Source organism: Pseudorca crassidens, chromosome 11 (genome assembly GCF_039906515.1).
Source record: "Pseudorca crassidens isolate mPseCra1 chromosome 11, mPseCra1.hap1, whole genome shotgun sequence".
NCBI classification, from domain to species: domain Eukaryota; kingdom Metazoa; phylum Chordata; class Mammalia; order Artiodactyla; family Delphinidae; genus Pseudorca; species Pseudorca crassidens.
In genome coordinates, this window is record NC_090306.1 from 21534928 (window position 1) to 21550849 (window position 15922).

The following is a 15922-nucleotide window of genomic DNA, read 5'->3' on the forward strand; positions in this document are numbered from 1 at the left end:
CCCAAATTAAGGAGCCCTGTGGATGAAAGGCTCTTGGGGCTGCAGCCAGGAGTCAGTGCTGTGCCTCTGAGGTGGGAGAGCCAACTTCAGGACACTGATCCACAAGAGACCTCCCAGCTGCACATAATATCAAACAGCAAAAATTTCCGAGAGATCTCCATCTCAACGCCAGCACCCAGCTTCACTCAACGACCAGCAAGCTACAGTGCTGGACATCCTATGCCAAACAACTAGCAAGACAGGAACACAACCCCACCCATTAGCAGAGAGGCGGCCCAAAATCATAATAAGTCTACAGACACCCCAAAACACACCACTAGACGTGGACCTGCCCACCAGAAAGACAAGATCTAGCCTCATCCACCAGAACACAGGCACTAGTACCCTCCACCAGGAAGCCTACACAACCCACTGAACCAACCTTAGCCACTGGGGACAGACACAAAAAACAACAGGAACTACGAACCTTCAGCCTGCAAAAAAGGAGACCCCAAACACAGTAAGATAAGCAAAATGAAAAGACAGAAAAACACACCGCAGATGAAGGAGCAAGATAAAAACCCATCAGACCTAACAAATGAAGAGGAAATAGGCAGTCTACCTGAAAAAGAATTCAAAATAATGATAGTAAGGTTGATCCGAAATCTTGGAGATAGAATGGACAATAGAATGGACAAAATGCAAGAATCAGTTAACAAGGACCTAGAAGAACTAAAGATGAAACAAGCAACGATGAACAACACAATAAATGAAATTAAAAGTACTCTAGATGGGATCAATAGCAGAATAACTGAGGCAGAAGAACGGATAAGTGACCTGGAAGATAAAATAGTGGAAATAACTACTGCAGAGCAGAATAAAGAAAAAAGAATGAAAAGAACTGAGGACAGTCTCAGAGACCTCTGGGACAACATTAAACGTACCAACATTCGAATTATAGGGGTTCCAGAAGAAGAAGAGAAAAAGAAAGGGACTGAGAAAATATTTGAAGAGATTATAGTTGAAAACTTCCCTAATATGGGAAAGGAAATAGTTAATCAAGTCCAGGAAGCACAGAGAGTCCCATACAGGATAAATCCAAGGAGAAATACGCAAAGACACATATTAATCAAACTGTCAAAAATTAAATACAAAGAAAACATATTAAAAGCAGCAAGGGAAAAACAACAAATAACACACAAGGGAATCCCCATAAGGTTAACAGCTGATCTTTCAGCAGAAACTCTGCAAGCCAGAAGGGAGTGGCAGGACATATTGAAAGTGTTGAAGGAGAAAAACCTGCAACCAAGATTACTCTACCCAGCAAGGATCTCATTCAGATTTGATGGAGAAATTAAAACCTTTAGAGACAAGCAAAAGCTGAGAGAGTTCAGCACCACCAAACCAGCTCTACAACAACTGCTAAAGGAACTTCTCTAGGCAAGAAACACAAAAGAAGGAAAAGACCTACAATAACAAACCCAAAACAATTAAGAAAATGGGAATGGGAACACACATATCGATAATTACCTTAAATGTAAATGGACTAAATGCTCCCACCAAAAGACACAGATTGGCTGAATGGATACAAAAACAAGACCCATATATTTGCCGTCTACAAGAGACCCGTATGCTAACACATATATATGGAATTTAAGAAAAAAAAAATGTCATGAAAAACCTAGGGGTGAAACAGGAATAAAGACACAGACTTACTAGAGAATGGACTTGAGGCTATGGGGAGGGGGAAGGGTAAACGGTGACAAAGCAATAAAGAGGCATGGACATGTATACACTACCAAACGTAAGGTAGATCGCTAGTGGGAAGCAGCCGCATAGCACAGGGAGATCAGCTCGGTGCTGTGTGACCGCCTGGAGGGGTGGGATAGGGAGGGTGGGAGGGAGGGTGACGCAAGCGGGAAGAGATATGGGAACATATGTATATATATAACTGATTCATTTTGTTGTGAAGCTGAAACTAACATACCATTGTAAAGCAATTATGCTCCAATAAAGATGTTTAAAAAAAAATAAAAAAAAAAAAAAAAAAAAAGATACTACAAAAACAGAAAATTACAGACCAATATCACTGATCAATATAGATGAAAAATTCCTCAACAAAATACTAGTAAACAGAATCCAACAACACTAAAAAGATCATACACCATGATCAAGTGGGATTTATCCCAGGGATGCAAGGATCCTTCAATATACACAAATCAATCAATGTGATACACCATATTAACAAACTGAAGAATAAAAACCATATGATCATCTCAATAGATGCAGAAAAAGCTTTCGACAAAATTCAACACCCATTTATGATAAAAAACTGTCCAGAAAGTGGGCATAGAGGGAAACTACTTCAACATAATAAAGGCCATATACGACAAACCCACAGCAAACGTGATTCTCAATGGTGAAAAATTGAAAGCATTTCCTCTAAGATCAGGAAAAAGACAAGGATGTCCACTCTCACCACTATTATTCAACATAGTTTTGGAAGTCCTAGCCACGGCAATCAGAGAAGAAGAAGAAATAAAAGGAACACAAATTGGAAAAGATGAAATAAAACTGTCACTGTTTGCAGATGACATGATACTATACATAGAGAATCCTAAAGATGCCACTAGAAAAATACTAGAGCTAATCAATGGTAAAGTTGCAGGATACAAAATTAATGCACAGAAATCTCTTGCATTCCTATACACTAATGATGAAAATCTGAAAGAGAAACACTCCCATTTACCATTGCAACAAAAAGAATAAAATACCTAGGAATAAACCAACCTAGGAAGACAAAAGACCTGTATGCAGAAAACTATAAGACACTGATGAAAGAAATTAAGGATGATACCAACAGATGGAGAGATATACCATGTTCTCGGATTGGAAGACTCAATATTCTGAAAATGACTATACTACCCAAAGCAATCTACAGATTCAATGCAATCCCTATCAAATTACCAATGGTATTTTTTACGGAACTAGAACAAAAAATCTTAAAATTTGTATGGACACACAAAAGACCCCTAATAGACAAAGCAGTCTTGAGGGAAAAATACAGAGCTGGAGGAATCAGACTTCCTGACTTCAGACTATACTACAAAGCCACAGTAATCAAGACAATATGGTATTGGCACAAACACAGAATCATAGATCAATGGAACAAGATAGAAAGCCCAGAGATAAACCCATGCACCTATGGTCAACTAATCTATGACAAAGGAGGCAAGGATATACAATGGAGAAAAGACAGTCTCTTCAATAAGTGGTGCTGGGAAAATTGGACAGCTACATGTAAAAGAATGAAATTAGAACACTCCCTAACACGATACACAAAAGTAAACTCAAAATGGATTCGAGACCTAAATGTAAGACCAGACAGTATAAAACTCTTAGAGGAATACATAGGAAGAACACTCTTTGCCATAAATCATAGGAAGATCTTTTTTGATCCACCTCCTAGAGTAATGGAAATAAAAGCCAAAATAAACAAATGGGACCTAATGAAACTTAAAACCTTTTTCACAGCAAAGGAAACCATAAACAAGACGAAAAGACAACCCTCAGAATGGGAGAAAATATTTGCAAATGAAGGAACTGACAAAGGATTAATCTCCAAAATATATAAACAGCTCATGCAGCTCAATATTAAAAAAAACCAAACAACCCAATCCAAAAATGGGCAGCATACCTAAATAGACATTTCTGTAAAGAAGACATACAGATGGCCAAGAGGCACATGAAAAGCTGCTCAACATCACTAATTATTAGAGAAATGCAAATCAAAACTACAATGAGGTATCACCTCACACCAGATAGAATGGGCATCATCAGAAAATCTACAAACAACAAATGCTGGAGTGGGTGTGGAGAAAAGGGAACCCTCTTGCACTGTTGGTGGGAATGTAAACTGTTACAGCCACTATAGAGAGCAGTATGGAGGTTCGTTAAAAAACTAAAAATAGAATTACCATATGATCCAGCAATCCCACTATTGGGCATATATCCAGAGAAAGCCATAATTCAAAAAGACACATGCACCCCAATGTTCACTGCAGCACTATTTACAATAGGCAGGTCACGGAAGCAACCTAAATGCCCACTGACAGACGAATGGATAAAGAAGATGTGGTACATATATACAATGGAATATTACTCAGCCTAAAAAGGAACGAAATTGGGTCATTTGTTGAGACATGGATGGATCTAGAGACTGTTATACAGAGTGAAGTAAGTCAGAAAGAGCAAAACAAATATCGTATATTAACGCATATATGTGGAACCTAGAAAAATAGTACAGATGAACCGGGTTTGCAGGGCAGAAATTTGAGACACAGATATATAGAACAAACGTATGGACACCAATGGTGGAAAGCAGCAGGGGGGTGGGGATGGTGGTGTGATGAATTGGGCGATTGGGATTGACATGTATACAGTGATGTGTATAAAACTGATGACTAATAAGAACGTGCTGTATAAGAAAATGAATAAAATAAAATTTAAAAATTAAAAAAGAAATCTGGTTCAGTTTTGGTTTCTAACAATTCAAGTTGCGCAGTAATGAAATCAGTTGTCTCACAAAAAAGTAATGAGATCATTAGAAATGGAAATATACAGGCAGGTGCTAGAAACTGTGAACGGTAGGACTGCCAGTCTCTTTCAACCCTAAGATCCTACGATTCTTTAGGTCCAATTGACCAAATACCTTTCCTCCAGATTACCTTCACCATGTCTCAATGATGTAAATCAGTTGCTCCAGGATTTCATAACTTTGCTGTAATATCTGAATTTAGTCCATCTCTACATCAAGTCACTATTGTGTGTGTCCAGCTTCACGAACATGGTTTCTGGCTCTTGCCTGCATAAGATGGGCCTCCTTTAGGTTATCCTCAACATTGTTATCGGGTCTTGGGGAAGCTACTTGAAATTGCTTTAAAGGCTACATATAACCTTGTAATACCAGCGATGTTAACCATGACAGGGATAAAATGGGTGATGGCACCAACTCTCTAAGTGCCGAGCATGTGCTAAGAGCTCTATACGTATTATCTCACTGAAGCCTCCCAGTAACGCCATAAGGAATGTGTTATTTACTTTTTTTTTTTTTTAGCGGTACGCGGGCCTCTCACTGCTGCGGCCCCTCCCGCTGCGAAACACAGGCTCCGGACGCGCAGGCTCAGCGGCCATGGCTCACGGGCCTAGTCGCTCCGCGGCATGTGGGATCTTCCCGGACCGGGACACGAACCCGCGTCCCCTGCATCGGCAGGCGGACTCTCAACCACTGCGCCACCAGGGAAGCCCAGGAATGTGTTAGCCACCAGGGAAGCCCAGGAATGTGTTATTATTGTATGTATTTGACAAATAAGGAAACTCAGGGTCAGAGGGCTAAGTACCTTGCCCAGGATAACTGAGCTAGTAAGAGACAGAACCTACACTTGAACTCTGGTCTGGCTAATGACTCTAAAATGCCTATTGCTGACTACCTTGCTCTACTGCAGTGATTCTCAAAGTGTGGTCGCTGGACCAGCAGCTTCAGCATCACCTGAAAACTTGTTAAAAATGCCAAGTCTCACATCTACTGAATCAGAAACTATGGGAGTGAGGCCCAGCAACGTGTGTTCTAACAAATCCTGCAGATAATTCTGCTGCTCACTAAAGTTTGAGAGCTACTGTTCTACTGAACTGAAAATTCACCTCAAAGGCCACATTCCACTTTTTTAACCATATTTTTTTTGTATTTGAATTTGAAAGTGTGTGTTGGCTCCTTAATCTGTCTTCACGGGGAGAAAGATAAATCCCAAATATGGAAAAGTCAGGTTTCCTGCCCCTTCCCTGAAGTAGGAAGGGTGAGTCCTTGTCATTCTCGGTGAGGGGATAAGAGAGTTGCTGCTTTAAAATATAAATCAGAGGGAAACAAGAAGGAAAGAAAAAAATGCTTCTGCAGTATAGTTAAGCTGTTGTGGTTAGACATAATGATTGAATAGACCAAGAAAACTTGCAATTCCCTTAAAGCCTTTATATACTAATAACACTATGTCTACTTAAATATTGAATAGCTAAAATAAAAATCCTCCCTACATGCATACTTTAAAAAAAAAAAGAATATATACCCTTTAGCCTTATGAATAAACACATCAATGGAAAAGACTGTTTCCAAGGTAGCATAATCAATGACAGTTATCACCAAGCCTTCTTTGGTTTAAGAATAAAAATCCTTTCAGCTTTGCAGATCATGATGCCTAGAATGTGACCTTGGTCTTTTCAAGCTTATCTTTAGTCCATAGCACTGTGCAACTCTGCAAATCAGTCTGTAATCTCTTTAATGTCTTCCTGCACGTGCAGTTTTAAAGCTCAGCCATCAGCATATAAACCATCCTTTGCTCCAAGGTCTCTGGAGATACTTGTGGCCAGTCACTTACAAGGGCTTTCACAAGGTCACAGGGGTAAATATGAGTGGTATGTAAGTCCTGTGTAAAACAGGATGACTCCTCCACAGGTGCAGGTCTACCTGAGGAAGGTAGCGAGTGGCTTTTAAGGTCTACAGAAATGAGATAAAACAGGATTGCCTTGTTTCACACATGCGTGAACACAGCAGAGCTCACTCATACTACCCCATACCAAAGGCAAAATAAGTACATTCCACCTGCGAGCCTTGACTAAATAAAAGAGTTCCTGGACTGGAATATGTGATTTATTCTATTATCTAAGATTGCTCTTGGATGTCTGGATCTACAGCTAATGTTTTATTATATCCCTTTAGCCTTCCTTCCTTCCAAAAAGAATTGTAGGAAGGCAGTGAGCTAACGGATAGCAATCGGCACCCATCCATGTGGACTTCACTAACCCCTCTCCTCCAATACATCTAAGTGAAGCCCCTGTAAACGACCAGCACTCAGGAATGTAGGAAGCCAAAGGACTGGGACAGGCCACCATAAGTCATATAAGTCTAAGGAGTTAGCTATACACTATCTTCTATTAGTGAAACTCATATTTGAACATTATGTCCCATAATTTTAATGGGAAAATGAGAAGATCGTCCCCCCACAAAATAACTAAAATAATACACCCTGGACATTATCATTCGGCAGGCAAAAAGGGGCTAAGATATACTAACTCAAATTAAGTGCTATCTATCAAAGATTCCTTCCTTCCTTTCTTCGTTCATTCATGTACTCGATATTAACAGAGCAAAAACCTACGCCAGACAGTATCTGGAAAATGCCAGCCAGCTCCATGTGTCCTCCCCAACCCCCAAAAAGCCAAACATGAGAAAATGGACTCAAAGTAAAAAGCAGACTGTATTCTGACTGACATGAGTGAAAGCAGCAGACGATTCAATTACTGGAGCACACTCCCAAAGAAAATGTGGAATAGGCAACAGTGGGCAGTGCTGGGTCCTAAATAGTCTGCAAGTACCTACCTGCCCGAAAGCAGTATCCAAGACCTCGTGAGATCTCTTCCATCTCTGGTTTATAATTGCATTCATGATACAAGGTCGAATACAAATTGACCTCTGCCAAATATCATCTCTAACCGATGTAAAAAGGCTACTAAAATTCCATTTACTAACAGGCCAATATGGTCAGCTGTAAAAGTGAAAATGAACACCTTGCTGCCATATACACTGTACTGGCATTCTGAGTACATTAACTCATTGAATCTCACAGTCTTATGAAACTCAGTCACAACTTTTTGAATGTAACAGATGACATCTAAACATAGTCGGTTTAATTCTAAGTTTTCATCCAGATGCTTGATACTGTTTAGTCAAAATATGTATCAATGACCTTACTAAACAGGAAGTAGTATTTAATGATCAACGCGTGACTTACCCTTGCCATATCCACCAAGAAGCTCTCAAATAATTTCCAGATGTGGTTACTTGTGTAGATTTCTTTCATTTCCACTTCAGTGTCAACGTAACAGTGATTAACAAAATTCACATAAGCAATTTTAACCTGAGCAAGTTTCAAATAGAAAAGAGAGTGAGTTTTTTCCTTATTCTTCATCTTCAAATATCTATTATGAATGGTTATGTGAAACTGTGTTATTTCCTATAGTAAATCATAGTATACTTTGGGTGTACCCAGAGAGCATTCCCATCTCCTTTCTTTTACTAAAACACTCCACCCCCTGACCCAGGGTAAACACGTGACCTAGTATTCCATTCCCCTGGGCCCAGTGATTGGTGTGAGAATGTGAACTTCATGTAAAACAAGTCTAACATATTTCAGACACTAGGAGTCAAAAGTACTCTTTCCCTCTCTGCTTCCCTCTCTTCCCTCCTCTCCCCCTCACCTCCCCACATCCCCTCCCCTTCTCTGTCTCTGTCATTCATTCATTCATACTCTCTCGTTCTCTCTCTCGCTCTCTTTCCCCCTCTCTCATTGTCAAAATGGAACAAGGTCAACCTGGACTCCAAGACCCATCTTCTCCAGGTGTGTGGAGGAAAATTATGCTCAGATGAAGAGAATGAGGCAAAACCACAAAGGAAAAGGTAACAAGAGATAGAAGGAATTCTGACATTGTTTGAACCTCTTGAATCATATGAACAACTATTCTTCAAATTCCCAAATACAAGAGCCAATAAAATTCCCTTTTAAAATTTAAACTAGTTTAAATTGGGTTTCTGTCACTGGCAACCAAAAGAGATCTAATACAATGCTTCAGTATGTTGACTAAATAATACTTTGTTGCCATTCAAAAGCATTTAAATTACTATTTCTGAGAAGAAGCAGGCTCACAGCTTACCAAAAAAAAAAAAATTGAATTATTTTAAGATGTAGTAAAGTTCCTTTCCAGATTTAGCAAAGTTCCTCATAAAAGACTGGCATGAGTCTCACCAACATATACCATTTCTAAAGTGCATAGGGCAATCGTTTTTGTTTTTCCTTTTCTTTCCCCTTCTTCTCTTTTCTCATCTCTTCTTTTCTCTCCTCTCTCTCTCTCTGTATAAGAATGTGATGAATGCTACAAATTTCCCCAGAAAAATGCACACACATAAAAAAATCATGTAAACAATTTCAGAGGGTTCACAGAATCCGAGTTAGAACCATAAGGAATACAGGGCCAGCTTTCATGCCCTTAGTACTTATCTCTGCCTGACTGAGGTCTGAAGCAAGTCTTCAATGGCAGGGTGCCTGTGTCACGGAGACATCAGAGCCATTTGGTGCATATCATAATCATCTTGACAGCAGTTAATATGCATTCAGTGCTCGCTACATGCCAAACGCCTTCAGCAGTCTGTATGTAATATCTTAATTTAATCCTCCACCAATCCTATCAGGTACATACTATAATTATTTTGCTTCAAAATTGTGTAAATTGAAGATTAGAAGGTTAAGTACCCTGTTGGAATCAGTCACACAGCTAGAAAGTAATGGATCCAAGATTCTGACTCATTCTTTAAACCATTCGTTCATTCATTCAGAACATACTTATTAAATGTAGGTTCAGGTTCAGACAATATAATGGTGACTACAAACAGACCCAGGTGTTACTCTCATTTAGCTTATAATCTTGGTAAAGAATGTGAAGGCTACAGATATTTTTAACTAATAAAATTCAAATATCAAATTTCAAATTATAGGCTCTTATAGACTCTACTATGGGAAGCCAGGAGGGTCTTCCTTAAAGAAGTAATGCTGGAATCAAGATCTGAAGGATGACGAGGGGTGAAGTATGTGAATATAAGAGGTTAGAGTGCTATGTCCAAGAGAACTGCACGGCCAGAATCAGGACCTCAAATGAAGACAGAACCCACGGATTTAATCACTACACTATGCTTCCTTTCTTTGCCATCTTATTTCAAACCAATCAAGTCATGAAGTACCCTTGGTTTGAGGTATCAACAATTCCACAAATTTTCATAAAAATATACTTTCAAGTCCATCACTGTGTAGGACTATTTGGAAGTAGGGAAGTTAACCTAACCGGATGCCTTTTTAAGCTACTGTGATTTAAAATGTTTGGATTTAGTGTATCACATGTTTATAAACTTTGCAACAATACACCACAATGGTAGAAAAGAAAAACATTATTGCAATGCACGTTCCTGGAAGCCTCGTTAATCTTGTTGGCAGACAACCAGCTTCTAATGAGTTTCTTCCCTGCCGTCATGCCAAACAAGAACGGAGGGCAAAAGATGATGTGTGAATAAAGCAAAATGTGTCCATATTTCCAAGAATGCATCTACTCCATAAAGCAAAGGTAAACCTAGAGAATCTGATAGTGATCCTGCAGTACCATCCTAGCCTCTCCTATTGATGACTGTGAATTATTTATGAAGCATCTGTTTTATGCTCAGGAACATACTAGAGGTTACAAGTCAATTTTTCCGTTTGATCACAATGTCATACCTAGAAATTCCTATGGTAGCTTCTAGTAAACTAATAGCGGCTATACTTTAAAAAGGTTTATCCTTTTTCATAGTTCCTTGTAGAACAAAAGAGTAAACTTTTTATGCTCTTTTAAATGTTCCTAATTGTATAGCTAAGTACAATTCCTTCACTAAATACATTATCTCATTATAAACAATAGTAGGAGGACTTCCGGCACTTATTAAAAATTACTAACAATTCTATAGCCACTAAGCTTTTGCCAGGCTTACCTCAGGGATGCAGTCGTCATGGGTCACCACCCTCACTATGTCGTCCAGGGGCAGAAGGGAATTGCACTTGATTTCAGTGTAGACATTTTTGCCCTCTGTGCATGCTGCCAGCAACTCCACAAGGGTGATGTGGTAGGCTAAGGGGCCACTCTCGTCCCCTCGGTCCCTCTCTGAACACATCATATGGAGAAGGATGGGAAATGATGCTCTATCATTGTAAAATACCAGCACATCTTCACCCCCATTTATCAACTGAAATGATAACAAGAGAGTCGACATAGCAGTCCAAATGTTCATCCTTGCAGTTATTTCCAAAGGCTTGGTCTATCTGGAAATACGTGCATCTCTTTGTAAAAACATAGATAACACTGCAAATGCAGAACTACACCAAGGCAGGATGGTAAAAAAGATTCTAGGCATGTGTCAAGTGATTAGTTATGAATGTTATCAAAACCAGTCGGAGAGACATGGGAGAGATGGAGAGGGGCAAGAATTAAGGACACAGATGACAGTAAGCTGTTCAGTGAGTCACCCACTGAAATTAAACCTGCAAAATATTCCAATGAAGTTACTTCCTTCTACTTCAAATGGCAGACTCCATTGCCAAGCATGAGAAATCTCGTAAGTCTAATTTTACTATAGAATAAAATATCCCCATCTCCTTCAATAGTGACAGAATAAGTAAGCAAGTACATTGAACCAAATGCAACTCTACGAGAATTTGGAGATTCCACGTGTCATGGATGTCGGTAGAGAATGGAGGTAAAAGCAGAGATGGGAGAAATGAAGAGAAAAAGACAACTTTTAAAAAAGAGAGAGAGAGACAAAGAATGAATATGTAGGGGCTTTTAGGACATAAATTTTCTTCCCTGTTTTGTTTATATAACTTCAGTGGAGAATTCCAGCAGGTGGTAATTTTATTGCTCAATCACCGTAATGCCTTGTCTATTTTGGGGGGGAAACTGTATTATTATTTTATTGAGGAATCCACTTTGACTCTCGTGAAGCCCAGGCTGAGTTAACAGTGATGAGTTCTGGAGGTAACTACACCCCACTCCAGACTTCATAACCACTGTCTTCTCTCTCTACCTCAACTGAAAACCCAGACTCAAGAGGTCGCAATCCCTGCCCTCCAATTCCTGGAAGGTGCCAAGGCCAACTATGTAAGAGGTTTTGGCAGAGAAGACTTTTGTCTTCCCAGAAGACAAACCCTCTACTTCGCTTTATGAGGCAGATAGCAACCCCAAACCACAGACAGGTCAGGAGCTGCGCAGGCCTCAATTCTTGCTGTCTATTACAGCACCAATTTTCTGACATCAATGTGAAATATTCTGGTGGAGAACACAGATTATGTAATTTTTCTCTCTATTTTATTTGAATTGATAAGACAATTAATTGGCTTACACTGAAAGTTTTGTTGAAAGTGAATGTATATGGGTCAAAAATTTATATATTAACATAATATTATAAATACTTCTTTACACACAGAAATGCTTCACCTAATAAATGCCATAGGACTGGCTTAACTATGTGCTGCTTTCCCATTTTAAGTCTTTCCATGATGATTTTCCAAAATCAAATTAATTCTCACATTTCTAGGCAATGAAGAGCTAATGTTCATGTAAATAGAGATAAGAGGTAAATTTTACAAGTTTAAAATGCTCCTTAAATGTTAATAACAATAATTTATGTTTAAAATTCAAGGCTTCCAGCTGAATTAACTTTAACATTTCTATGGAGCAAGAGGGACTCACATTGTACCAATATAGAAACTACTCCCACTCTCAAATTTAAGGTACATCATTATGAAAATCCCCCCAAATCACTATAATCTACTATATAACTTGTTTGTAGCCATGTTTGAAAGCTGCCTAATCCATACAGGCCTTTAGAGAACCATTAGGTCACAGAGCAATGATTTACCCAAACAGGCTCAAAGTATTCTCCAAAGTATCACTTGGTTCCCAGTGAGTAACTCATTCATTGTATAAATCTTGCTCAATGACAAACAACATAATGAAAAGGGCAAAATAAATGAAGTACTTCATCCATTTGCTTTTCTCAAAGTTTTAACTTACTCTAAATAGCTAAGTTTCCATATATAATGAATCACTGATGGATAATTTCTATTCATTAGTTTCATTCCCTTCAAAGCCCCCTGTAAATAGTAGCAAAGAACACCCATTCTATGTTTCAGGAACCGAGTAATAAGGGCACTTGAAAAGCAGAGTTTAATCCATTATTGTTACATACTGAAACTTAAAAATATAAAATTTAATCACTTTCATTCTAAATAATCTATAACTTTTCATAGGATTTTACCCATTATTTAAAATACACAAATTCATTAAGAATCAAAAAAAAATAAACTCCTAGAAAATTATAACATCAACTTACGATACGTTACTTCCCTAGGTCTAAGCAAAATACATTTGTGCTTAAGTAGTCGTACTTAATTTATTTTCCAAACCTATGTTGCTGGGGGATTGTTAAATTAACAGAAAACCCATATTTGAGCATATTGTTTACGTGAAGCTGATAAAATACAAACTGAGAACATACCTCGGTCATCACCATATCCTGGCATTTCTTCACATATTTACCATCTGCTTTGACAATCGTCTGCAGAAACCTCAGGTACTCCACGTGGCGGCCGTGTGTCTCAATGCAGTGCACGAAGTGCTGGATAACCCTCTCGCTAATTTCATTGCACAGATGATAATTGTTCATGAAGATGTGCCGCATGGTTTCTGCTTCAAGGAGCTACACACAGAGGAATGTGCCCTTGTAACTCTGACAAGATCAATTTTCTATTCTACAGTACTTAGACCAATTGCGCAGCTCGTGATTAGTTTCCTATTTTATGCAAAACTGTAGTGAGTTTTCTGTGCAAGTCTTCTACAAAGTGCATTGAGATTATTCAGCACTTAAAAAAAAAAACTGAGCTCACAAAGGAATTTAGTTGGAAAACGGAGCTTATTATAAACGCCAACAAGTTGGCAACAGTATTCTTGAGATTAATTTAATTATGTATTATTCAAAAGTAGCTGTTCCTTAGTATTCGCTGATACATGTTTTACAGAGCAGATTTAACCCCACCTTTGAGTTTTCCAGATTTAACTTACTCATGGCATCAAAGAGTTAGTCTTTGTCCTACCACATCTTTTTCCTAACATTAAACTATGTACATATAAATGAAGTTATCATCTGCAGGTAAGATCTGTGTAATTTTTCACGTTTCTTTAAATGTTTCCTTAATGGAAATAAAAGATATTCACTTTTAGGAGGAGAACCCCCTACAAGTTAAAAAATGTGGTGATGAAGATGAATAAAATTCTATCCATCAATGTTGCTAAAACGAATGAGATGGACACTTTACTATAAATATTAGAAGTCACTCAAATACTTACACCAGGGGTTAAGAACAAATTCAGATGTTTATGGAGGAGAACTTGATTCTGTGGATTTCCCCGACAGAAATTCTGCAGGAATGTATGGGCCAGATTCATTACTTCATTCATCTTTTCATCATTCTAGAAGTTAAAGAGTAGCACGTGATACAGAGAAACACACAGGAGCAAAAATATTATCAAAGAATATATTTTTTCGCACATGCATTTTTTCCTCCATGCCACTATTTTATGCTCCCCTTTCTGTGTCTACCCCTCTCCCGGTTACCCCGTCCCATCCACCCTCCCCATTTTGTAGACGTCTCTCCCCTTCTCTTAATTCTCCTCCTATCTGTTCTGCTCCACTCTTTCCTCCCCCTTTTTGTTTCACGGTCCATCTCTCATTCTCCCCAACTTTCCTGCTTGTCCACTACAATTTCCCATCTCCGTACAAAGCTGTCTCTTCTCCCCTGCCTCTGTCCCCACACCCCCGTTGTCCCCCCTTTCTCTCTCTCTGGCCCCCTCATTCTCCTGGGTTCTGCTCCCTTCTGTCCTGCACCCTCCAATCCCTCTTTCCTCCCCTCTCTTGGATTTCCCATCTTTCCCAGTGTTTCCATGTACCTGGATCTTCCTGTTCCTTTTGTTTTCTGTTTCTTCTCCTTCCCCACCATCTCTATCCCCCTCTTTCTCCAACTCCTCCCTTTCTACTTTTCCAGGAGGCATCTATCCCTCCTCCTCTGGCCCCTTCTGCTCCTTCTCTCCTGCTCTCACTCCCTTGTCCTCCTGCTTTGCCCCCATTCTTTCTTCTCTCCACTCACTTGCCCTCTTTTCTCCACTCTGTAAATTTCTCTCTGTATATATAGTTCTGACCTTACCTCTAGTCTCTCCTCTCCCCTCTCTGTGCACCCTCCTTTTGCGACTTACTTTGTCTATTTTTTCCATCTCATTCTTTTCCTTTTTCTCTTCGCTTTCCGACCTCCTCTTTTCCCCTCTCTCTTTGTCCCCCTCTTTCTTAACACACACACTCTTAAGTTGTTTCCTTATTCACTGTCATTTTCCAAAGTCCTACAATAAGGTACTTCACTGCTAATAAGAATCTCAATAAGAAACTTAAGGCTCAAAACTCACAAAGAATGCAAAGTTCTCTTTTTAAAAGTGGTCTTTTAACAATATCACTGAAACAAACTAAAATTTTTCTGGGTAGGTCATGGGGTCAGTGTCAGATATACAAAATGGACTCATGTTTTGAGTAATAGTTTATATTCAATGCATTTAATGTTTTCTTTTTTCCTAACCTGAGAGTCTATATTTTATTCCATCTATAACTAAATAAACTGCCTCGGATCATTAATAGACTCACTTCCTCACATTGAAAATAGGGATGAACTAACCAGACTAATAAATATGTCCAGAAAACTCCATTCCTATCTTGAAAATAGGAAGTTTTTATTTCAAAATCTACTAACATTTTCCTTTATGTGTGTAATCCAGGGATAGTGAAAAGACATCAAAGGAACTTTAGCCGCAGGAACACCCAATTCCCACAGAAAAGCCAGCCACACAGAAGGACATCAGGGCCAGTTCTACTGGAATTGGTGTTTCTTTGAAACTGTCATCTTATGCTTTTTTTTGTTTGTTCCTGAACAATCTAGGTATCAAAACTGAGCAAACCCCAATGGCATTTTTCCCAGAAATAATTCTAACATTTATATGGAACCACAAAAGACCCTGAATAGTCAAAACAATCTTGAGAAAGAAGAACAAAGCTGGAGATATCATGCTCCCTGATATCAAACTATATTACAAAGCTACAGTGATCAAAATAGTATGATACTGGCACAAAAACAGACACATATATCAACAGAACAGAACAGAGAGCCCAGAGATAAACCCAAGAACTATGGTCAATTAACCAAGGAATGAGCTCTGAGAGAGAGGA

General features: G+C 38.9%; 1 protein-coding gene across 4 annotated transcripts in view; it reads right to left on the bottom strand.

Annotated features, from left to right (window-relative positions):
• ITPR2 (inositol 1,4,5-trisphosphate receptor type 2) overlaps positions 1-15922 on the bottom strand; it is a 533444-nt gene that overhangs the window by 266408 nt on the left and 251114 nt on the right. For all 4 annotated transcript variants that reach the window (XM_067695972.1, XM_067695968.1, XM_067695971.1 and 1 more), the window contains 4 exons: positions 14005-14127; positions 13157-13357; positions 10595-10846; positions 7818-7943 (listed from right to left, as the gene is read on the bottom strand). In XM_067695972.1, the coding sequence (XP_067552073.1) occupies positions 7818-7943; positions 10595-10846; positions 13157-13357; positions 14005-14127 (702 nt within the window). The remainder of the gene's footprint in view (positions 1-7817; positions 7944-10594; positions 10847-13156; positions 13358-14004; positions 14128-15922) is intronic.